We start from the raw sequence: 25762 nt of genomic DNA, 5'->3' as shown, positions 1-25762 counted from the left end.
ATTCCACGCTCCCCTCTATTCCTCCCCCTTCATCGAGCCCACCCTTGCCCACACCTCCCGCCTCATCATCCGTGCCACCATCCGTTCCACCCGTTCCCTCCTCCACTCCGTTGACCACCAACTCTCCCAAGCTTACCTCCTCCTCTCCTCCCTCTGCCCTTCACCCAACCTATCCTCCGCTTCCTCCTTAATCTCAATCACCAACTCCACAATTTCCTCACACACACAAAAAATAAAAAACTCCACCGCCTCCTCAACCCCCACCCACCCGCACCCCTGATACCCTCCCCTTCAGCTCCCCCTCCCGATTCCACGCCCCCCTCCAACGCCCATTCCACACACTCACACTCTTCCCACCTGGACATCCAAACCCCCACGCCATCACCTCCCAACACCTCCAACAACAACCCCCACCCCATCCCACCCCTTCTCATCCCCCCACCTCTAAACCTCCTCCTCCTCCCGACCCTACTCACCCTACCACCCTGCTTCCTCACACGGTTGTGACTATACCACCCAATCTCCCCCTGTCCGCCGCTGAGCGCTCGCTCCTTGGTAGGGGCCTCCGCTTCACGCCTCTCACGCCCCACTGTGACGAATTCGGGACTCGCACTGATGTCAGCCAGTTCCTGCGCCGCATCAAACTGTGCGCGTTCTTCCATACGTCAACACAACGTCCCGACAATCGGAACTACTTCTCGGACCTGGGACGCCGCCCATCCAACTGGACGCCGCCTCCAGGCCAATTCAGTAGCCTAGACTTGTTTGTGGATGACTGTAAGGCGTTGGTCGAACGTTTCGACTTTAAAAAAAGATCCCTCCGGGCCAATCTCACCCGTGCCGAACCGGTCGCCCTCCGCAATCTCCGCCGCCGCGACGACATCGTCATCAAGCCGGTGGACAAAGGTGGAGCAGTGGTGGTGTGGCGCGCGGACCTTTACAGAGAGGAAGCGCTCAGCCAGCTTCACAATCCCCTCTTCTAGCGCCTCCTCCCCTCCGACCCCACCCCCTCCTACCAACGGCTTGAGTCCTCCACAATCCATGAGCTCATCTCCTCCTCTGCTCTTCCCGCCACCGCCACCAACCTCATCGTCCTCACACCTCGCACCTCCTCCATCTACTTCCTTCCCAAGATCCACAAACCTAACAACCCTGGCCGCCCCATTGTCTCTGCTTGCAATTGCCCCACCGAACTCATTTCAAAATACCTCGACCATATCCTGTCCCCGTTAGTTGCTGCCCTCCCATCCCACATGCACGACACTAATTTACTGCATCAGATGCAACCTATGCAACAAACTATACGTGGGGCAGACGGGCCGCCGGGTGGCCGACCGTTTCACCGAACACCTAAGGGACGTTCGGCTAGGTTCGGACTCCCCCGTCGCCCGTCACTTCCACTTGGCCAACCACTCCCCCTCTAACATCTCCGTTTTTGGCCTCGCCCTGCACCATGGGTCCACTCCCTCGCGACTCCACTTGGAACAGCGCTATATTTTTAACCTTAGATCATCTTTCCCCTTCGGACTCAACACAGCCCCCTCCTCCTTATGACTCTCCCCTTTACGACAATGCAACACTTTTCTTTATTTATTATTTATTATTATTATTATTATTATTATTATTATTGTTATAATTTTTTTTACCCTACCCCTCTCATCCACTTTACATTATATCCATTATTCACTTTTTTATTACAATCACTACAATTTTCCACAATTTATTTCATCTCTTCCTACACGCACACATACCCACACACAAAAAATACACGCACCCATACACACACATGTATGCACACCTACTCTACAACACACCACACACACAACACACATGCATGCACTTACACGCTCAGATTCGCCCACACACTTATAGAAACGCACATACACACGCACGCTTGCGCGCACACACACACGCTAACAAACACACACACACACACACACCCAAGCATACACACCCTTGCACACATAACCCATATATACCCCCATTTACACATACCTCCCACACACCTTACATATATACCGCCCACACACATGACAAACATACATGCGCGCCCTCACACATACATATAGACGAACGCACATATACACACACACACACACGCACAATGGTAGAGACACACACCTTACACAGCCCTACACACACACAGACACACACACACCCATATATACGCGCAAGCCTGCATACACGTACATACACAGCCGCATACATATGCACACACACACGCACGCAGGAGTGCACACACAAAATAACACACATACCTGGCACACATCCTTACGCTCTCACACACATACACACGCACACACACATAAACACACACATACACATATACACACGCACACACACCTCTTACATACACAAACACACACATACACGTACACACACCGGAACGCACATATACACAACATACACACACACGCACGCACGAAAACATACACAATATACACATACACGCACGCATACGGACACACACATACAGACACACATAAACACACACGCGCATACACACACACGCACACGTACCTAACACTCACAATCCCACACGCATCACAATCCCACACGCATCACAATCCCACACACACACGCACATCCACACACATACACACACACACGCACACACCCACATACACATACACATACACACGCACACACACCTCTCACCAACACAACACACTCACACAGACACGCATACAATCACACACACATGGGCATAAACAACACACGCACATACAGAAGCAAACGCACGCACACACACGTACACAGCAACGCACATATACACAACATACACATATACACAAACACACACGCACGCACGCACAAAAACATACACATACACACACGCGCACGTACAAAATACATACACACGCACACGTACCCAACACCTACAACCCCACACAAATACACACACGAACACACACATACTCAAAAACTGCCTGCTGACCTTCCACTGACCATTGTCCATAAGCACCCACTAACTATTCCTGCTACTAATTCCTTCCACTACGTCACACACACACACACACAAACACACACATACACACTAACAGATAAACCACCAAACCACGCACGCACACACACACACACATACACACACACACATACATACGCACACACACGCTCTGTTATTACACACACACTTGCAGACTCTCGTGCACGCACAGATATTCACCTCCCTTTTTCACTCTCCTGTCTTAGAAAGAACTTTTCCTCCACCACCTCCTCTTCCGGTCCTTCCACAATGTAACCTCATGGGCATCGGTGCCGGTTTTCTCTTCCTCCGTTTTTCCATTCTTTGAACTTTCCGTCTTTCCGACGAAGGGCTCCGCCCGAAACGTCATACTCTCTCTCTTTCCTTTCCCGAGCGTCCAATAACACTATCTGTATCACGTCCTCACTTTGTTGTTTTTTTGTTATTGTTTTTTTTGTGTTTTTTTGAAACTATATATATATATATATATATATACGCAAGATAAGGAATAAATGATGTTCATTACATATTTTTCTTTATTGTAGTAAATTTGATTTACAGCTGTTTCCAGTAATCATTATAGGTTTGTTATAGATAAGTTTACACAATCAGTTGAGGAAAATTGAATGACTTAGAAAATTGATGTTACTTTCATCAGTCCTTTCTGGTTATAACCAAGCAGAACACTGAAAGAATGGCACAGGCACGTGAGGTGGGGGAGCAAAGAGAAGCAATAAATATAAGGTAAGTGGAAGAGAGATAAAGAGGAAAGGGGAAGGGAAGTGATGATTTGGGAAAGAAGGACTACAGAGAAAAGAAGAAAAGAAAAGAAGAGAGGAAAGAATAGAGAAGGAGAGGCATTCAATAGAAGAGTGGACAGAGGATGGTTGAAATTGAAGAAGGGATAGTCATAAACATATTAGTGTTTGTAATTGCGTTATCATACACAAATCATTTGCATTGTCTACAGATCAGATATTGTGCATGCAAGCAAGCTCACTTGAATTAATTGTACCACAGTTGCATACTTCTAATACTTTGCTAATTGATTTTCAGTTTTTGCTTATGGATTAATATCTATTGGTTTGGCCTTTATGGTGTCATATGTTGGAGGATCACTAACACAGGTAAATTGAGCTTCCAGCAACATTTTGTTTGAATGATAGAGTAGCAGTTGATTTATGGAGAGTATAAATTTTCTAAACTTGTATGCTTATCTACTGCTTTTTCATTCTTCAGATAGCTGGGATTTTGATAACAGTTTTTAGCGCGCCCTTGACAGGACTCCAGTTCTATGCAACACTATTTCCATGGGCAAAATCTCGGGTAAGATAATAAAAATATGCATAAAACTGTTTAAAATACAATATAGCTAAATGTTTAGTGATGTTTGAAATGTTAGAATACTAATGTAATGTAAGCAATCATTTTAGTTATTTCTAATTAACCACTATTCCTAATCAACCACTTTTTGTATTCTTTTCTTTTATAGATATAAAAATAGTTAATGCTAACTAAAAATTTACATTTTCTACTAAATTCAACAGAATTTTTAGAGAATTTCATTGAATGTTAAATGTATTAATATTGATTTCAAATTTTGGCACAAGGCCAGCAATTTTATGGGATGAGGTAAATCAATTACATCAACCCCAATACTCATCTGGTATTTATTTTATCAACCTAACAAAGATGAAATGCAAAGTTGACCTTGATAGAATTTGAACTCAGAGCAAAAAGATGGACAAAATACCACTAAGCATTTTGCTCAGCATGCTAACAATTCTGCCAGCTCACCACCCTACTAAACTTACTAATATTAACTTCTAAATAAGGTGGCAAACACAGAATCATTAATATGCTGGGTAAAAGCTTAGTGGCATTTTGTCCATCTTTATGTTCTGAGTTCAAACTCTGATGAGGTAGACTTTGCCTTTCATCCTTTCAGGGTCAGTAAAATAAGGACCATTTGAGCACCAGGGGCGATATAATTGACTTACTCCCTTCTCTGAACTTGTTGGCCATGTACCAAAATTTGAAATCAATATAACATTCTAAGCAACACTTCTAAATATCAATCAAATTCTCTTCTGAAATGGTATTTTGTGCTTTGTTAAAACAACTCTTTCTTCTGGTGATATTAGGGCCTTTGGATTTGGCACTGTAATTTCAGGTTTCATACATTTTCTGCAATTCAACAGTTTCTACTCTGAGATGATTTAAGCTAAAAAAAACTTGATGGAAACTTCTGAAACTTGAGAAAGAGATGTAGGATATATTTGTAATGAATATTCACTTGTATAGTAAATTCTTCACTGAAATCAAGTGAAATCATAATTTTCTTATAAATAGCTTGCTTATGTTTATATTCCATTTCCCTAGTCATTTTCACTTATTTCGCCCATGATCCTGCTGGAACAATAATGAAATTAATAATTTTCCTTAATGACTTCTCAAGCTAAATTTGGGATGACTGGGACCAATTTAATCAATTGCATGTATTTATTGTTAAGTCCCAAATCAGTGCAAAGATCAAAAATGTTTCAGTTTTGATCTTGTCATTTAATGGTATCTAAGCTACATTATCCTGTGTGTATTATTTTTAAAAACAGGGGTGTGGTTTGAGGGAAATTTGGTCACTGTTTGTAGCAGGCAGAGTGACCAAGTGGTTATCTGGTGTTAGTGTGTAAGAAGTCCTTGTTTTCATTGCTTTCCTTCAGTTAGAAAGATAAGTTTGTGTTTTGTGTTTGGTAGGGACTGTCCAGTGGATTAAATAGAAATTGCTCTGGGATGGGATGTGAAGTCTTCCCTTTCTCAAGACAAACTATATTAACTTTATAAAATACAAGGTCAGAGGTGGAAAGAGGAACTGAGAGAGTGAGAGTTTATTTATTTATATAGGGAAATAAAAAGAATTCAGTAAAAATGGAGCTATTTCATGTATCTATCACCATAGAAGGTCTTTTGTAGAGTATATTTTAAATAAACTATATTCTTGGCTTAGATCTCATGAGACTGAATTTGTTTTTTTTTTTTTATCTCAGCTCTTTAGATCATTAGTTACTAAACCTTTTCTATGCCCTGCACTCTGAGGAAATATTGGATTACTTTTTGCACCCCCTACAAAAATAATACATTTGAAGATGAAAACTAATCAATTTTCTATTTAATATAAATGTAATAGAAATATATTATCTACTTTAACTGAAAAAAAATCCTGGAAGTAGGACAATATGTGACATACATTCCCTTTGTATATTCTTAGACTATTTTTCTAATTCTCTCACTCTCTCTTTCAACTTCTTTAGCACATCAACATTCAGTATTTTTACCTGAATGTCTCATCCAAAAAATAACGCTTCTCAAATACTCACCAGCTCCAACTGAATTTCAACCTCACACTTCCCATTCAGATAAAAATATAAGCCACATATCCTATATATCTCCAAGACACATATCTTTCAGCTTTTATTAACATCCCAGATACTCTATCCAAACTACACTATGTATTCAATTTTTACTCCCAGAAGTGATATCTGTACATATGTAGATTTCACACTTCCTGTTGCTTACTGTTCTCATTTGAATATTGTAACAAGGACTTCCAGTTACTTTGACTCAAAGTCTCTCTTTTCCTCTCATCTAAATGCATCTACTTCTTATGTCAGCTTCTCTCCACCAGTAATTCATCACTAATATCTCTTCTTACATAGAAGATATTTCATCTCTGTCTCAAGTTACCATCTGATTCATCAAATCAATAAGTTTACTAATTTTTGCAATATTACTCAAACAATGTGCTCTAGAGTTAATCTTTATCCTTGCCAAAATCTCCAGTCTCCTAAAAATATAATCTATTCTTCTCTAAACATAAATAACACTCAACAAGAGTGTCAACATTTCTACAACTGATGAGATCTGGTGATCTCACATATCACCATAACAATGACTGTCACAAAGTGCAGTGTCTTCAGGATTAGAAAATATTTCAGCTCTCAACAGTTACTAACCCTATACAAAACCTAATTGCAACCCACAACAAAATACTGCTCCCACCTCTGGAACAGTGTTGTTACTATGCTGATAGACATCCTTGGCTTCATTCAAAAAAGGGGTCATCTTTTGGTATGAAATTGCTAAGCAACACACTTAACACTCTAGCCTAGTCAGCAGACATACTATCTCCTTACACAGCCTCTTCTTCAATTATTCCAGAGACTTTTGTTGTGGACTCAAAGGTTGGGGCTGGCTCAACTCATTCTGATACAAGTACACGTAAGTCTGCTTCTGGGAGATAGTTGTTCTCAGGTCACCTCCTCCCAGGCACACTCAACTTACTTGTCTCTCCTCTCATCACCTAGATGGTGTTTTCCCCAACCACCACCCATCTCACACTAAATTGCTTTACAAAGTCTTTCCTCTTCAGGACATCTGTTTTCTAGAATTATCTCCCTATCCATGTTTTTTTTTCTTGCAGCTTTCAGCTTGCAGTTGTTCATGAAGAACATCAAATCTTATTGGTCCTAGAGAGCTACAAAGGCCATGAGCCTCTTCATACAAACTATTGAACATTACAGACCAAACTATTGAACATATTAAATAATTTAAACCCGAAATGTTAAAACCCCATAATCTCCCATGGTGCCACATGCCAGTTCCACATGTGTAATGTCCTCACAATTGCATCATGAAGACTAAGATTCCTCTTTAGTGCCAAGAATTAATTCAGCCCTGACCAATTGTTAACTCCTAACACACTTCTAGTAAGATTCACATTAGTATGCTGCTCACATCTATAAGATGGTGCTTGCTTATGGATCTTCATCTAAAGATCTTTTGACGATTGCACACCCCATTTCTTGATGTTCAAGCACAGTCATAGATGGTTGGAAAAGTCAGGTGTAACTTTGCATACATACCTCTTTTTTTCAGATCACTTGATATGACTGGGTGACTTTCTTCCCATCTTCAATTACCCTCAAACACCAAAAGATAGCGAGATCACTGAAATGAATGGCAGATAGTAATGTTTCCCATTCTCGAAGAGGTGAAGTTGATTCTCTTCAAAGGGATCTTCAGCTGATCTTTCAACCACTTCTTTGATCCTCCAGTTAAGCTGGCTGTAAATAGCAGATGTCTGACTCATGTCTACAAAGTAACTGAGAGTCAGATATCTGCTATTTATGTCTGAGCTCTGTTCGTTGATACTTGTACAGTGTAGATTAAATTCTGAAAGGACCTTCTGAAGACACTGAATGTTAAAGACCTCCAGGCTAATATGTTAGGAAAGTGAAAATATAGACTGCACAGTAGAGGATAGCATTAATTTTAAGGTTGAAATATTTGTTTAAAAAGACATTTTTTCTGAGCCTTCCAAAGGACACTGTGGCCTATCTCCAATGGTTTAGAATCTATTGATGTAGAATCTGTAATAGCTGAAAATAAAACTGCCTTAGTATCAAAGTCAGGCAGGTTTGGCCAGTTGTTGCTGTTGTATTGAAAAAGTGGAAAGGAAGATAGGAACTGTGTGCCATTGAAAAATAAAACCAACTCATTTTTCTAAATGTTAAGAGTTAGTACCATTCTTTCATAGCTGTAACAGCTACTGGGTTCTAGAGTGTACTCTACAAATATAATGAACTGGTCTTAATGTTGTTTCCTCTATTTTCCCTAAAACTGTTCTGTAATGAAAATCATGTTTGCTATACCTTGGTCCCTGCAGAAGCTGTACTGTAATTCTGCTGTGATGTTTTCTGATATTGATCAGACCAGTCTTTTGAATTTGATCTTGGATAGAACCTTCCCCCTAACAGAATAGGGCACTACACCCTTACAGCTGGAAGAAACAGATTTTCCTCCCTTCTTTTTGTAGTTACTGAAGATTTAGCAGCCTTCTAATGTACTCTTGGTTCTGTGATATAACAATGAAGCACTCATGTAAAAGTATCAGTCCTCCTTCAAGATTTCTGATGGAATGTTGTCCAGGAAATTTCTAGCTTTTTATAGCAGCACTGATGGTTTCTAATTTGAGCATGGGTCTAGTGATTTTGTCGAGAAAGGTTGGCGATTTTATGGGAAGGGGCTGGTCAGTTTCATTAACCCCAGTGCTTCACTGCTACTTGGCTTTGTCCTATGTTTTCCTGGGTCTCCCTCTTCCAAGACTTCCTTCCACTTTAAGTGATTGGTACTTCCTTATGCAACTGTCCTTATTCATATGCATTGCATGACCAAACTAGTACAGTCTTCTCTCTTGCATACTGCATATAATTTCTCTTATACTTAATTTTTCTTTTAATACACTACTGCTCTGTTGCACATGTACACTGACATTGCACATCCAGCAGAGCATACAAACTTCATTCCTCTCTATCCTTTGCATGTCCTCTGCATTCTCCATTCTTTGTATGTCCTCTGAATGTCCTCTGTCCATATCTCACTATCATGTAGCCTTGCAGTTCGTACATATGCATCATACAATCTTCCTATCACTCAGAGAGAGAGACCTTTGGTTGCCAACAGAGGTAAAATCTCTCAGAACTCTCTCCATCCTATTCTTATTGTAGCTATTACTTTCTGTACATCCTTCTCAACTATTAATTTGCTCCCCTAGGTAGCAAAAATTATTCAATAAATCTAAAGAGCCTCTGGGAAATTTGAGGGAATCAATTTTCCTTGTATTTCTAGTCTTTAAGGCTCCTGTACATCTTCCGCAAACAATCACTACTTTCTCTGTTAGTTTTCCTACTGAACCGCTTGTGTGTCCAGAGATTGCACTGGTTACACCATATGAAATTCCAGCCTACACCTTACCTACATACTAGATAGGGCCATTTACCTGAAGCAGATAGGGTCTTGTCCAGTTTCTTGCTTACTAGGATTTTGGCTTTTGCTAAGTTAAATTAAAGACCTTTTGATTCCAGGTTTTGTTTCCACACCTGGAATTTCTTTTCTAGTTCTGTTACAGATTCTGCCCAGGGAAAGATCATCAACATATAGTAGTTCCCATGGGATTTCCAGTCTTAGGTTCTTTGAGAAACCATTACTGTCTTTCATTATTTCCTTTTTGGGTTAGTGTGGCAGATTGTTAAAATCATTAGAGCATCAAAAAAATGCTACACACACGCGTGCACGCACGCATGCACACGCACACGCACACACACACACACACACACACACACACACACACACACTTTCAGTTTCTGTCTACCAAATCCCCTCACAAAGCTTTGGACAGCCTGAGGCTATAGTAGAAGACACTTGCCCAAAGTGCCTCAATAGAACTGAACCTGGAACCTCGTGGTTGAGAAGCAAACGTCTTACCACACTCTTGCATCTATATATATTTAGGTTAATTAAATAAATTATGACCATCCTTCATAGAATATTTGTCCTATGTTTATTCTGCAGAATGAGGTTAATCCTTTTGCAGGATGAGGTTAATCCTATTTCTGTAGAAATACACTGCCTTTGTTTTAGTTAATTTTGAAAATATCGAGGAATTTAGTAAATAACTTGGTCATTATTAAGCTGGTGTTTAGAACATAAATCAACATGAAATTTCGATGGAAGGTTTTCACTTAATTTGCTTTAGACCAGATAGTTCATACAAAACCAGGGGTGGTCTCAGGTAAGTTGGTATTAAAATTGTTAAAGTGGAAAGTGGCAAATTCAAATGATTGAAAGACGATTTTTGCCTGTAATAAATTGTTGCTAACAGATGAAAGAATTTAAATGTTTTAGTCAGTTTTTAAACCTAAACCAGATGAACAAAATTTTTTTTATAAATTAAGAAATCATGTAATAAGAATATAAATTTTTTTTGCAGGGAACATTAATAGGAGCAGGTTTAAGTACTATCATATCGTTATGGATGGCTGCTGGAGCTAGTTTTTCTCCAACTCGACTGATAACACCCTTTTTACCTCCAGCACCAATTGACAAATGCTTTTTACCAAATACAACATTTGTTTCTGTTCAGAATGAAACAGAATTATTCATCAATACAGAAAAGACAATTCTTTCTACAAATCCACAAGAAATGTAAATATTTGTCTTTTAAATGATTATTTCTTATGATTGACATAGTAATAAGAAATCTTTTAAGATCTATTATGCTTTAATTTCCTCAATTTTCCTTCATATATAAACATACAAGATATCATAATATAAAGGATGTACTTTCAGATTTTTAGCTTGTAATTTCAAATTTGTTGACAAGAAAGCTTTAGTTACATGTTCTGGTTAGAAGGTACATTAAAAATGTAAAAAAGAATATTCACATTAATGTAAATATCTTACTATCTTAATCAGCAGAAATTACAAAGTGACACAAAGGCTAAAAGTTTCTGCCTATGAAAATAATAAAATATGTATATATACACATGTATTGAATTCTATTTATCCAGTTTGTTCTGCTAAACCTAACTACTGTACAAAATTGGAAGTTATTTACACTAACATGGATATTATTCATTTTTATCCTGAAACTTTGTGGAGCTTGTCAGCCCTGTACTTGTAAATCTACTTAAGAATTATGTTAAGGTTATGTGTATCAGTGGAATACTTAGCCTCTAATGCACTATATCATCATCATCATCATCATCATCATCATCGCATAACGTCCTCCTTCCATGTTGGCGTGGGTTGGATGATTTGACAGGAACTGGCAGGGCAGAAGCCTGCACCATACTTCTGTGCCTATTTTGGTACAGTTTTTACAGGTGGATGTCCTTCCTAACACCAACCACCTCACAGAGTGGACCGAGTGCTTTTTATGTGGCACTAGTACAGGCAAGGTCAGTTTTGGTATGATTTTTACAGCTGGATGCCCTTCCAAATGCCAACCATATTACAGTGTGGAGTAGATGCTTTTTATGTGACACCAGCACTGGCAGGATCACCCAGTAACTTTGCAAGACAATGAATCTTTGAGAGGGGAGGGAGTATTGGAGGAGGTGATCTTGTGTCAGATGAAAGGTTTGAGTGTGATAGAGAGTTAGAGAGACAGAAACAAGTGTCTTGCTGTAGAGGAGGTACATGGTTACCCAGCCAGAGAGAGAGAGAGGAAGAGAAGAAGAAGAAGAGAGAGAGAGAGAGAGAGAGAGAGAGAGAGAGAGAGAGAGAGAGAGAGAGAGAGAGAGAGAGAGAGAGAGAGAGTTAACAAGAAAGAGGGCAGGAACAGGTGTGCTGCTGTAAAGGAGATACATGGTTACCTAGGTAGAAGCAAGAGATGGAGGGAGGGAGAGAGAGTGATCAAGAATGAAGACAGAAATAGGTGTGCTGGCTATATAGAGGAGGTAGGGTGGGGTGCGGAGAAGCTGAGTAGCAAAGACTGGATTAGGGAGTGGAAGATAATCATAGTGTATGAAGAGGAAATCTGAGGAAGGGAAGAGATGCAGTTTGAGAGAGAAGTAGTTTGGTTTGTTGGGGTAGGGTGTGTGAAAATATTATTGTTATGTGTGGGTGGAACACAATGCTTCTAGAACTCAGGTACCCTGACTTAGGCAAGTCTTCTCTAGAACCTCATATTGCCAGACATCTCAGTCCAATGTCATTTCCTCTGTGAGTCCCAACATTCTGGGATCAGTCCTCACCACAACATCTTATGTCTTCCTGGATCTCCCTCTTCTACAGGTGCCATCCACTTCCAGTGATGGGCACTTCTTTATACAACTGTCTTCAATCACATGTCCAAACCAACATTGATTCCTCTTTTCTCTCAACACATTTGCATTTTGTCGTTCATGTACTTTGATGCTGTGCATCCAGTGGAGCATACTGCTTCTTTCCTACATATTGAGCAAGGCCATTTACCTGTTGCTTTCTTGCTGCTAACAACAACATTGAATAATATAATTCTTGAAAATAAGATGATTTTAGCTTGAATGCATTTCCTCCTTGGTTTGATCAGGGTTGGCATTGGGCTAACAACAGCTGTGTCAATTGTGACTCTGTTTAGTCTAGATGTTTTCCTGGAATATTTACAATCATCATTAACCAAATATGTCTATGTACATCAGCTAAGAAAAGCTGATCATGTCCATGTATAACAAATCTAAATTGAACAGAAAAAACAGCCATGTAATCTGAAATATGGATATTCTTCTCAATGTTGAACAGGCAAATATGGATTAAACACAACATAGATGGAATAAATTCGTTCAATTGTTTTTATGCATGTTTTTCTATGCTCGGCCATAATGGGTATATAATAATGTACACTTTGATTAATATACCCACTCTATTGACAAATACATGGGTGCATATATTTTCTGACTTATAGATTCTTAGACAGCTGTATATATGTATATATACACACATAAGACAAGGCTTAAATAATGGTCCTTATTTATACGTTGTCTTGTATATTACCCTGTGTAAAAATCAGTTTAACTGGAACACACCCATAATACACAGAGTTCTTTACTAATCTAAACAACACTGTTAGCCTTGTGTATTAACAAAGAGCTTATAAAGAATTTTGCCCAGGTTCATAATCCCTCACTAATAACTCTGTTATGTATGTATGTATATATGTATGTATCTGTGTGTGTGTGTGTGTGTGTGAGTGTGTGTGTGTGTGTGTGTGTGTGTGCATGTGCACACGCGTGCATGTGTGCATGTGTGTGTGTATGTGCTCCTCTCCTGAATAGCAGTTTAGTATATATACTCTCATACAGAATAGGTTTTTCAGTTGATCAAACAGCTGTAATGCTCATCATTGAAATTAATGGACAATTCATTTACATTTATAACTTATTTAAAAATGTAATCAAGCAAAATTAAAAGTTAGAATTCCTTTCTCTTGGCCTAAAATGTATTACTGATAAACTGACAATACCAAAACGTTGCTTAACTGCTAAAGAGTGTCTAAGTTCTTGCTAGATTGGAAAAATTAAATGACTATGATAAACACAACTGTTTACTCGCTGAAAAGAATTTCAGTGTAAAACACAAACTTAAGCCTATAACTCAGGTACAGGCTTAGGTGCAAAACTACTGACCACAACATGGTTAATAGTTTTTCCTAATAGTAGGGCCATTGAGTGATGAACACAGCTCTCCTCACTGATGTAAAAATAGAAAAATGGATATAAAAAATATATATACTAACATTTGGTAAGCAGAAATATTGAAAAGAAGGAAGAAGAAAGCATAGTTATAATTTCTGCAGTTAAATTGTTTTCAAAAATCACTATTATCAAATGAATTTAAGAATTTTATTTCATTTTTTCAACTTGTAAATTTCTTAACTAAAAACCTAGCTTTTATTGTTAGAGACACTACATTGTATTGAAGTATATTGACATTCAATATTTTGTTTCTCTTTTCAGTCATGGTCTTGACAAATTCTATTCCTTGTCTTACACACTAATTGGAGTCATTGGAATTGTATCAGTAATCATTATTGGAACCATCATTGATTTTCGTAACTATTTTAACTACTTTTTTTAAATCTTTTTTTAAAATCTTTTTTTAAAATAGTATCTGAAGAATATTCCACGGTATAATGATATAAAAAATCCAGAAGTAGAGCACTGTATCAATATCACTTAAAAACCAATGTATAAGATTCAGTGAAGGTTATTCTTAAACTATGACATTACACTGAAATTATAAAGTCCTAATTTTACATTGAAACTATAAAGTCCATTTTGTATTTTACTCTTTCCACATTGGCTTGAAAGGGTTTTTCTCTTAATCTAAAAATAATAGAGAAACCTGGCTTTTGCCCCCAAAGTAAAAGGAGAGAGTAAAATGTGAAGTGGATTTTATGAACTGACTAAATGAATCATATGTAAGATGTATCATTTTCTATTGCAGTAAAGTTTAAAATTGTCTTCATCTTTTTCAGAATTGTTCATCAATTCTTAGAGGAATTGAATGTTTTCACAATTTGCTCATATGGGTTAATCCTCTTATGTAACTGAATTACCAAACAAATCATTGAGTTGATTTAAAAGCACTACCACTTCTTCCATCAGAAAATTTCTTTACAACAAAGTATTTGGAAGCATCAGAATGATTTAAGGAAATATATATCCACACAAACCATTTGCTTCTAATTCATAGTATGCCATCATGTCATTTGAATTTTCTCAGTCTGGGCACTCCAAGAATAAGAAACAATAAGAAACTCCAAGCCCCAAGTATCTATATATTTGAAGGTTATCATCTGCTATCATCTTTACTTTCATTTGTTAAAAAAAACAAATGAAAGTAAAGATGATAGCAGATGATAACCTTCAAATATATAGATACCTGGGGCTTGGAGTTTCTTATTTGTTTTATTGAAATACTCCAATACTTCTTCCAAAACGATTGTTAAAATACTATTTTTATAGCATTTTATACTATAAAATTTACCAATTAGTATACATTTTTTGCATATTATTTAGATTTAGGTTTCTCTTTGAGTCTTCAAAAATATGTTTGAGAGTTTGTAAAATATCCATGTATTAGTTTTTAATTGCTCTTACTGTTTCATATTGTGCAGATCATAAGCCATTCCAAGAAAATGTAGATTGTCCTCTGTGTTTAAAATGCCCCATCTTCATCGTGAATCAGTAAAGAAAACATAAAGCTCCTACTCAATGCCAATATATTCAACAACTTCAGATACAGCTGACACAACTTTTCTCCAATAACACTGTACATAGTACAGAGTCTGCATACCTGCTAATGTTTTTAAAGAATGTTTGTAGCTGTTTCTCTGAGCTTTTCATGTTAAATCCATTACTGAAGGACTGACATGATATTTTTAAGTGAAAGCCCATGTTGACTCATGACATGCTATATTAATTGAACAAGGTCATAAATGTTTTTCTTTTGGTTAAAGTGTTAAAAAGCTCTTGTAAGGTTTTCCATTATAAAACTTTTGAACCACAATTACCAGTTGGTTGACATGTGTCATGTCAAGCATAGAGTCAACAATAATAGAGCAGTATTTGGTGTCTTGGATGTTAATTTGATTCTCAATTTTATCTTGCACGTGTGTTTCCAAGATTCTGTCAATTCTTTGTACACAGTTTTGGATAGATAAGTAGTATTTACTTTTTCATTCTTACATATATTGAGATATTCATGTAAAAATAGGTCAAACTCTGCAATAAATTTAATAGTTCTCATAAAGTCATTATATGGTGAACCACACTTTTTCTCATGAACTTTAAATACCAAACTTCTTTTGCTTTGTTCTTCAGGTCTCTGACCCACAATGTTTTTATTTGTTTTTCTAATTATCCAATACAACATCATCCCTTATGTTCCACGTTATCTTCATGGTTCTTTGCAGTTCAGAATATATTCATACATCCCTGTCTCCGTCTCCAAAAAACAAACCTGTTGTGAGTAATGTTTGGCATTTAGAAGACTTTGAATAAATTAACCAGGATCTTATTATGGTCTGGCCATTTTTCAATAGTTTTCAAAATATTTATTTGCTTCTTGTAAACCCAACTAGATTCAGTATTTACAACAACTGTTTTTTTTATTTACAAAAAAAAAAAAGAATCAATTTTGCATTAAACAATTCTGTATGAAATAATTACCATTATTGTGGGCTAGTTCGTGAGGTCTCAGCAATCTTTTGGAATCACTGAATTTGTTTTGGGGATTATATTCTGATTCTGTTTCTTCCTGTTTTGCAGTACACTCATGTTGATCACTGTGATCCTCATTTGTATCAAATGTGTCAATATAGGTCTGTTATGAACCCTAGGACTCATAAGGATGGAGCTTAACTTGGTTTGCATGGCATGTAAATGATTGCTTCTTGAATGGAATGGCAGTCTGTAATGAAGTTAGCTTCTTAGCAATTGCTAGAACTCATTCGCAGTTGAGTGGACTGGGGAAATGTGAAATGAAGTGTTTTGCTCAAGAACACAATGCACTGCTCAGCTGGGAATCAAAACTACAATCTTATAATCATAATTGCAAGATCATAACTACAAAACTATGTGCCATTAAAAAGTAAAGTTTCAACAGTGGTTGAAAATGGTGATGAAGAACTCACACGGTTTGTGTGCTACTGGTGGCTTCATTGGTGTTTGGTTAGCTTGTTTCAGTGGTGGCTGTTAACAAACTTGACATTGTAAAATAGTTTGGTAGCTTTTGACATTTAGAAATTTTCTCAGATCACTTCTTGAGTTTGCATTTTGGTATCCACCTAATTACTTTTATGAATTCAGTGTTATTCCTCTTGTGTTTTAATCTTTGTTATAAACAGGGATGATTTTTTAAACTCCAACAGGACAGAACTCAATTATAGTGGGTAAATAAGGCTGAAACATGTGTAGAATACTTTTTCCAATTGTCAGATTCAAACTTATGAAAGGAAAGTGTTAACAAAAAAAAAAAACATTAAAGGAAGCACTTCTTAAACTATCCCCGTAAAACTAAATGTATTATGATTATTGACTTGTAAAAACTGTTTGACCCAAGCTGTTTAAATAAAAGATTCAATAAAATATTTGAATATTTTATGCACTTTAGCTGAAGGTAATTAGAATTTTTAAAAACAACATTAGAATATAAACTTGGTGCAGTTGTTAATTGACATAAAAAGTAAAAAGTAGTGTCTAACAAGAATTTGTGCTAATTTTATTTTTCTGGAATGTCTAAATAAATTTAGACAATCAAAAACTTTTCATATTTAACACCACTTATTAGTGTTATGAGCAGATTTGTTGCCAAATTTTGGGGATAGAGAGTGGGCTTCATAACTTTTTAGTTATCACTCTTCTTTACAATAATTTTGAGGACAGAGTTTCAGAATAAGTACACCACTGTAAATGTTTTTGACAGTTTCTTTGGTTTAAGACATCTGCATTTTAGAACAATATTTCTGAAATATTAACATACTTTATAGAGATAAAAAGCGAAAATGAAAGAAACATTTTAAATTCAAAATAGATTCAAGTATTTGAATTTGAATTTAACACAACAAATATTTAGCTTAAACAAAACAAAATAAAAATATTTTAAAGAAAAGTTTAAAAATTAAGAAAATTAGATTCAAGGTAAACAAAAACTACTCAGTAACTTTTCTCATAGACTTGCTCTCAACTGTAAATAGATGCTTGGCAATTTTGTAAAAATTCTTACTGTTTGCATCAGCCATATGTAAATTCAAAATGATATAAAATTAGTCTTTTCTTGCCAATGAAGAAAGAGCTAGTTTCTAACCTAGATCCAAGATTCCTTCATTGGAATTTCAACAACACCAACAAGGTAGTTGTGCATGTCGCTGTGTGTATATGTGAAATTATTCAGAGTCAGTACATGCACAAATCTGCATATTTTGTTTTATGCATGTACACAGACATGCAGAAAGTAAATAGACACCTTTAATTTTCAAAATCTTTTTCAAAATATGCAAAGTGAACAATTGAAATGTAATCAATAGGTAGGACTACATACTTTAGTATTTAGCTTACATTCCCTTTGCAGTTTTTAATTCAGAAACTCTTTTTGGCATTGAACTGATGAGCTTTGTAATTGTCTCTTGTGGAATTTCTGCCCACTTTTCACACAACAATCGAAACAATTCATCTTTAGATTTAGGTTTCTGTTGAGTTTTGCCTATAGCTCTATCTAGTATGCTCTAAAGATTTTCAATTCGGTTCATGTCAGGAAATTGGCTTGGCCAAGGAAGCTTTTTGATCCCATTTTCAGTCAGCCATTGTTGATTCCTTTTTTGCTGTGTAGCATGGAGCCCCATCTTCCATGAATAAAAACTCATTTTTTGTTAGGTTATCATGTGAATGCATCAGAAGTAGTCCTTGCTTAAGTATTTCGATGTATTTTTCAGAGTTTATGGTTCCCACACATTCAATCAGCCCAGAACGACCATTGCTGGTGACAGCTCCCCATACCATTACAGAGATACCACCAGTTGGTTGGAGTCGTTTCAAATCAAATTCTTGATTGGGAAGCCTCCAGACCCCACTGTCTGAAAATAATGCAAATCTGGATTCATCTGAGAAAATCACTCTATCCCAAAATGAACTGGATTTTTCTGACATCTCTTTAAGCCCATTTCTTTCTTTTTATGATATTAATTGGTTGAAGGAGAGGTTTTCTTCTAGCTGCTCATCCATAATACTCAAGCTTATGCAGATAAGTAACACACGTTCTTGGACTAACTTCTAGCTGTTTTGCAATGTCAGAAGCCTTCGAACAGTCTTCGTTTTCCACAATTCTCTTCAAACAGAGAAGCTTCCTTTCCGAGGGCCCACGTCAGCCGGGATGAGAATCTGTTGATTCTTTTCTTTGGCTTTTGAATTGCACTATAATTCTATTAACAGTAACAAGAGGAATTTGATGATTTTTCGGCAATTTTTTCACTGACTAAGCCCAGCCTCAGATTGCCCAACAATATGACCTCTTTGAAAATCTGACAGTTCTGCTGAATTTTTTGTGCGTGGCATGGTTACTCTTCGTGAATGTTTAATATAATGGCACCTGGAATGAAGAATAATAATTACATTGTATATTCTACACTGCTGAAAACATATTAAGACACTTAGATCAGAAATTTTGAAAATTAAAAGTGTCTATTTACTTCCTGCACGTCTGTGTATAACTCTTACACATAGTTGAATGTCTAGGCAACTGCATATGTACTTATATGCTAAACTTTTGGAAAGAAAGTTTTTCATAGTTTGAATACTCCATTGATATCTGTAATCTTCTAATTAACTTTCTTCTTTCTAGTTTTGTGAAAATTAATTTCTCAAGACTGATGCTGAGGCAGTTTGTTACATATCCTAATACCTCAATAATTACTGTCTGGTTTATTATGTTTGTACTCGTATTTTATTGAGATTTTCAGAGGGACATTTCATCAGTATTCTGCTGATAAGCATTCAACTTCTCATTTGATGATATGTTGAGGTAGAGTCATGCAACTTCTTTGAGCATGTATTCAGGGTTATTAGATGGAATATTTCTCAAGGAGCTGCCTTCCAAGTCTTATGACACTTTTTGCTTCATGTATGTAAACTTGGCCAATGGATACACTTGATGCTTAAAAGATGTTGCCAATGATATGACAGTCAAAAATCTGTCTGAATGAATATATATATATATATATATATATATATATATATGTATGTATAGATATATGAGAGGCATTGATATGTAGAAGACCCAAAGAGTGGCAGGTAATGTTAAGTAAGTGCTATGGACAGACCGTAGTTAAACTCTTGGTTCAATAGTGATATGAGTGAGGAGTCTAATGTGGGTTTTGTATTAGCATGCACACACACACACACACACACACACACACACACACACACACACACACACACACACACACACATATATATATATATATATATATGAGATAAAATGAGATAACAATGCCAAGGCTGTGAGGAGTTTTCAGGGCATTTATAAGGAAAAAGATATAGATATAGTCTTACAGCTGTTTCTGGGAGATTATGGATATCCTTTCATCAGAGATGATGTGAGATGGTTAAATAGAGATAAATATTTGAGTTCATAATAAAGAATTATTATGGCAAAGGAGGAGATAGGGAATATAGAAGGAAATAAGAGAATGAAAGTAAAAATAATAATATAAAATATATAAAGATATCGTATTATTCGAGGAAAATGGTGTATAGAAGTGGGAAAAAGTTTCCTGTACATGGCATGTAAGTTCCAATAGTAGTTCATGTTTAGTCATTTCAAAGTATGGAGCCATGAATTCTGTGTTGCTCATTTGAAAAGGTCTTGTGTTGTGAATGAAAATTTGAGAATGTATTGGTAGTATTTGTGGATAGATGTGGGGGAGGGATGTTTATGTTAACAATGAGGAGATAGGTCAAAATGAAAACAGGAAGAGAAAATGAGAGGAAGAAAGAGAGAAAAAAGAGTGAAAAAGTGATAAGAGTGAAAAAAGTGAAGAAAGGGTGAAAGAAGTGAGAAAAGGTGTGTTAGTTGGTGGTCAAGATAATGTGAGATATTGTGAAGGGAGGATGGGAGGGGAGTGGGGAGGGATAGGAAGAGATGTGAAGGTAAGGAGTGAATAAGTGTGAGATGTGTGAGTTGGGGTTATATGATAGAGCTGCATTATGGTATGGGTAGAGAAAAGGTATGGGTGGGGTGTTACCAAAGTGAGTAGTAATTTTAGTAATAAATTTTAAAGTGGAGGGGAAGAATACAAGGATGTCAAATTTCTATAAATAGACATATGTGATTGTATAGGTTAGTGTGATAGGTAGGAATCAGAGATGAGGAAAGAAGGTATAATGACATATGTACATGCACACATGTACATATACATGTGTGCATATGCATACATACATATACACACACACACATATATACATATATATACACATGCATATACATACACATACATATATATACTTGCATGCTCATGTGCATCCATAAATGTATTTATACATGCATATGCATGTGCATACATATGCACATACGTGCACATGCACATACATATGTACAGGCACACATACACACAAAGTCACATGCATGCATGCATACAGGTATATACGTATGCATGTATACACACACACATACACACACTCATTTATAATCATGTAATGCATGTAGGTGATATCTCCACAAATTACATTGTAGTATTATTGACTGTTGCTGTGGAATTACAGTAACAGTAACTATAAATGATGATATTTATATACAATTTTGTATATTTTATAGATTACACTCTTTTAATCTTTGTTTAAAAATGATTTCTGTTGCTGTATTAACAATTTTGAACATTGTCTTAAAGCCAATTTTTCTTAGTTTTCTCTTCAATTTCACACCATATTCTCATCTTCTCTACCAAGTATATAATCTGTGTCATGAACTTTAAATAAAACAGCATAAACCAGATATCTCTTACTACACTCTCACTTCCTCAGTTTACCTTTCTGTATTGTTTCATTTCATAACTCTCTATATATACTACATCAACAGTAAAATCTTTTATTGTCTTTTCACCAACTTACCAGCCAGCTTTCTGTTCAGGTAATTATTACCCTATTTTATACTGAGATTACTGTTCTAGAGGAAACACAGTTCTTTGTTTTCTCTCTACCTCATCTTTAAGGGAACTTCTACATGATTGCTTAATTTGATAGAAGAAGCATGATCAAACCTTCCTCAAATCACACTCTATTATCGTTTAAAAAAAATGGAAGGATACATTTAATAATATAGTTCAAGATACACTACATGGAAGCCTGGTCATGGCTACAATGGCATAATTCATTTGTCTGCTTAATCCGAGATGGCCTGTGGCTAAGCAATATTATCATCTACAGATGGTAGATTTGCAATGGGCTGTGCATAAATGTAATGTGGATACTAATTTATGGGACTACTTTTCTGAACATCTTGCTATCTGTGATATTCAAAGATTGTGTAAACATCATTGTGCTAAACTCTTAACACATGAATGGCATGCAGCTAGAACCCTCGCAATTGCTCCAAATGTGCCTCACTATCACTGATTATCTCACCAGGCATCCCAACAACTAGTCCTTCTCTTCAGGGTCCCCAGCAATTATTGATGCTAAGGCCCACAATGGAGTATTGCTCTTACATCTGGGAGGGAGCTACTACTGCATACACATACATCCAAAACTGCATCTAGAAGAGGGCCACCTAACAACTGGCATAAAGTAACTCCAAGATACTCAATGAGTCTGTAGCCTGCAGGTGGGTTGTATCCCATCTTTGCCTTTTACTATCACTACAATAATGGCCTCAATTCCTCAGAGCCAGTTAGGTTCATCCCACCTTCATTCAAGCATTTTCAATCCACTCCTCCCTCCTCATATCATTCCTGTTGTGTCCAACCCCTGTAAATCCTTTCTTTCAAAAATGTTGGCTTCAATTCATTACACTTTCAAACTTAAGTAAAAACATGCCACCTTTACTCTTATCTGATTTCAAACTCTGCTCTTTATATTTATCCTTATCTTCCAATCTGTTCTACATTAATGTCCATAAGGGCCTTTGATACATGTGTACATCCTTGTGAGTGAGGGACATTGTTAACAGATACATATGTACATAGATACATACATACAAATATACATGCATACATACATGCATACATACATATATACATACATATACACATACATACATACATACATGCAAGCATGCATACATATACCTTGTTATCTTTCCCTTCTTCCTCTTCTGAAGGCTGGTGTACAGGGAAAACAAAGGGATGAAAAGTAACATATTAGTCCAAATTATGTCTTGTGAGCTGGCATTGAACACTTAAAAAAACAGGCATTTCAGAAAAAATATAGTTTCTTTGGTACAATAAAGAATAAAAGATGCCAACTTAAGGCAGTTTTCATGTCTTTACAGTTTGTAAGGAAGTCTTTTACCAGAACATAGTTCTCCATTGTGTTGAGGATTTGGAATTCTTCTATATTTTTCAATGTGAACAACATGGCCTGTCTACCTCTTCTATGAGAGTTCTATGCTTACAGTATTTGCTATCTTCTTGTTATTTTCAAGATTACATCCCTCAAATTGTCTCTCTAAGATATATGCAAAAATGTGTCTTATTGTGTTTTGGATACAATACCCACATTTCACAGCCATATAGCAAAGCATACAAAAACATGTTTTAAAACAGACATTTTAGTGTCACATTGTATATACATACATACATACATACATACATTCATTCATTTTTTTGGATTTATGAATTGAATACTGATTTATTTAACTGTTACAAAAATGGGGAACATAGGAAGAAAGTTAGTGAATGTAACTTTATCAAAAAAAAAAATCTGAAATTAACTTTCTCCCACACAGTATAAACAAAAGTGTGAATGATGTTAGAACACCACACAATTTCACAATTATTGATATTCCAACAGATATTATACTGCCTGCCAGCCAAACTTCATTATTAGCTAAAGTAACTGACCACTGCTACTCTACTACAACTCTCGTAAATAACAGGCAAATCACAATGTTCATTGCAGTAGTATTCAGGGTTATATATCAGTGAAATTTTTCAAGAAAAAATAACTTTGGCTTTTAAGTACTCTCCTTCGAGAGTACTTCAAAGCCAAAGTAAGCAAAAGACCAATAGATATAGTATCAAAAACTATTAATAAAATCAGAGAAGAGTATTTACGACAGTATAATGACTGCTCATTCTGTCTACTACATACTCTGTCTACTACTGCAAAGCTGTACATAAACAATATGCGAAAAGCAAACAAAACTAAAAAAGTGCCATCATGGGTTTTGAAGACAGAGTAAAAGATAGCTGATTTATAGAAGACCATCAGCCATGTGATGATGCTTATTGCTTGCAAACAAAGAAGTTGAAAATCTGGTAAAAGGCTACAGAAGATGTGTGCCGGCAACAATGTGAACCTTAGCTGGAAGTGAAAATACCATGGTCCCGACTGCATATCGATTTTGCTCATAATACATAGACATATGAATTAATTTTTACAATGCAGTCGTCCTTTCACACGGAATTTTGTCTATCTTTAAGCCATGACCCTGAAGTAACTTATATATGAGGGAATTGTTATTGTGTATATATATCAGAAAATGCATATAAGTTGAAACAATTTCTTGGCCTTTTATGGTTTAAAAAAAAATTATTGTTTATGTTATATAATATTATGTTATATTATATTCATAGTATATCATGTAATATTATAATACAAATAAATTATTGGATTGTCAATAGTATCTCTCTATTTAATTTATCTTTGTAATTGCATGATACCAATATTTATATGGTATTCAACTGACGTACCAGTGAATTGGAAGTTTAACACACCTCTTTGAAGGATCTTTTTTCCTCAGTTTGTTACTTTATATATATATATATATATATATATATATACAGGGGTTGGACAAAATAATGGAAACACCTTAAATTTCAAACAAATTTATTTTAATATGGGGTAGGACCGCCTTTGGCAGTAATTACAGCTTGAATTCTATGAGGTATGGACTCGTACAAAGTTTGAATTGTTTCCAAAGGAATTTTTGTCCATTCTTCAGCTAAAAAAGCCTCCAGTTCTTGTAGTGATGATGGTGGAAGATATAGACTCTTTACTTGTTTTTCTAAAATGCACCATAAATGTTCAATAATATTGAGATCTGGGAACTGTGATGGCCAGATAAGATGTTCAACTTCACTAGAATGGTCCTCGTGCCATTCAGTAACAACTTTAGCTGTGTGAATTGGTGCATTATCATCCTGAAAGATTGCGTTTCCCTCTGGAAACAGTTCCACAACCATAGGATGAATTTGATCAATAAAATGCTTAAATAGTCTTGACTATTAATTCTCTCATGAAGAGAAACCACTGGGCCGGCAGATTTCCAAGATATACCCCCCCACCAAAAAAAAATTCATCACAGATCCTCCTCCATATTTAACAGTTGGAAGAAGGCAGTTTGGGTCAAATGCTTCTTTTGACTGTCTCCACACATATACTCGGCCGGTGGTCGGAAATAAAGTAAAGGATAAAGTGATGGTATGTTGTCAAATTACTGTGACAGTCCCATGAAAGGGAAGAATGCTACTGCTATTTAGCCCTAGGAAACACCGTTTCTTGTTGGCCTTGACACATTTCCTGTGTCGTTACGCTAGCACCTGCCATACGAGCACCAACAATTTGACCATCATAGCTCGTGATAGGCATTTTCAAGTACAACCTAAGTGCAGTAGTAATATTAGGAATACTTCAGCTAATAGTTACTCATAAATAAACTGAAGAATGCTAAACCTCTTCACTTAAAAACTTTATAACTACTACAACT

General features: G+C 36.4%; 1 protein-coding gene across 2 annotated transcripts in view; it reads left to right on the top strand.

The window, feature by feature from the left end:
- Nucleotides 1-25762, top strand: part of LOC106867947 (sodium-dependent multivitamin transporter) — a 176953-nt gene that overhangs the window by 134151 nt on the left and 17040 nt on the right. For both annotated transcript variants that reach the window (XM_052974692.2, XM_052974693.2), the window contains 4 exons: nucleotides 4022-4092; nucleotides 4205-4291; nucleotides 10791-11005; nucleotides 14299-14393. In XM_052974692.2, the coding sequence (XP_052830652.1) occupies nucleotides 4022-4092; nucleotides 4205-4291; nucleotides 10791-11005; nucleotides 14299-14393 (468 nt within the window). The remainder of the gene's footprint in view (nucleotides 1-4021; nucleotides 4093-4204; nucleotides 4292-10790; nucleotides 11006-14298; nucleotides 14394-25762) is intronic.

The sequence above is a fragment of the Octopus bimaculoides genome, chromosome 19 (assembly GCF_046866305.1).
Source record: "Octopus bimaculoides isolate indiv1 chromosome 19, ASM4686630v1, whole genome shotgun sequence".
NCBI lineage: Eukaryota > Metazoa > Mollusca > Cephalopoda > Octopoda > Octopodidae > Octopus > Octopus bimaculoides.
The sequence above is the reverse complement of the archived record's forward strand: the minus strand, read 5'-3'. Positions and strand labels throughout refer to the sequence as shown.